General features: G+C 49.9%; 1 protein-coding gene across 1 annotated transcript in view; it reads left to right on the top strand.

Annotated features, from left to right (window-relative positions):
- The first annotated feature begins 818 nt into the window (after positions 1-818).
- The window catches only part of PFDN4 (prefoldin subunit 4), a 9,840-nt gene continuing 9,693 nt past the window's right edge, over positions 819-965 (top strand). The window contains exon 1 of the mRNA XM_024750329.1: positions 819-880. Coding sequence (XP_024606097.1) covers positions 857-880 — 24 coding nt within the window. The 5' untranslated portion in view covers positions 819-856. The remainder of the gene's footprint in view (positions 881-965) is intronic.

Below are 965 nucleotides of genomic sequence, written 5' to 3'. Positions count from 1 at the left end.
CGTATTGCAAGAGGTTGAACGCAGAAGCAGGTATGCGAATCCAAACTTCCATTAAGCCAGACATTACAGAGATTTGCAAGAATGTAAAACTGCCATTCTTCTCAATATTTTTTTTGGTCTTGGAAAATATGGTTATCTTTAATTTTAAAATGTTGCTTACAATAACATGAAATGGATTTTTAAATTATTTTAAATTAATAAATACACTCAAAAATTCTGCTTCTAACATGATAAATGTTGAAGAAGATAGGACAGAAATTCTTCAGGGTCCTCAAAAAATTTTAAGAGTGTAAAGGGATCCTGAGACCAAAAAAAATTAAGAATCGGGAGGCACATGTGTCAGAGTATACAGTAATTGCTGAATAATATTGTTGAAAAAAATTACTAGGAGTACTTCCTCCTTTTTATCATCTGAATTATCAGGGCACATACATCTCTCACGCTATTGCCAAGGTCATTCGTTCTTAGCTCTTTTTTTAGGGAGGTGTATTTCTTCCACGGTTAGTGGGACGGGTGGAAAGGAACGGCCCTTCTGCTCGCTCGCGGCCCCGCCGCGCTGAGCGCCCCCTGCTGCCCGCTGCTGGAGCTGCGGCCGCTCGCCACACCCACCCCAGTTTCTGTCGGCCCACAGGGAGTCGCCTGTCCCTTTAATTGGCACGTACCAAGTCTTTCCAGGTTACATGTCCTCCCCGAGTCCCAGACCTTAGGAATCACTGATCGAAGATCCAGTCAGAGGGAAAATAGAGACCACTTTGTGTTTGGCGGGAGTCCTGCGTCGTCGGGGAGCGAGGGAGGGCGCGGGGCCGAGGCACACCTTAGCGGCCCTCCCCACCTCGGGCCGTAGTCCAGTCCCAAGATGGCGGCCACCATGAAGAAGGCGGTGAGTGGGGCGCTCGGGTTGCGGGATGCTCGGCCGGGGGGCGGGGGTCGGCCGCAGGGGGCCGGCCGCGGGGTGCTGGGGGCGC

The sequence above is a fragment of the Neophocaena asiaeorientalis genome, unplaced genomic scaffold (genome assembly GCF_003031525.2).
Source record: "Neophocaena asiaeorientalis asiaeorientalis breed wild unplaced genomic scaffold, Neophocaena_asiaeorientalis_V1.1 scaffold606, whole genome shotgun sequence".
NCBI classification, from domain to species: domain Eukaryota; kingdom Metazoa; phylum Chordata; class Mammalia; order Artiodactyla; family Phocoenidae; genus Neophocaena; species Neophocaena asiaeorientalis.
The sequence above is the reverse complement of the archived record's forward strand: the minus strand, read 5'-3'. Positions and strand labels throughout refer to the sequence as shown.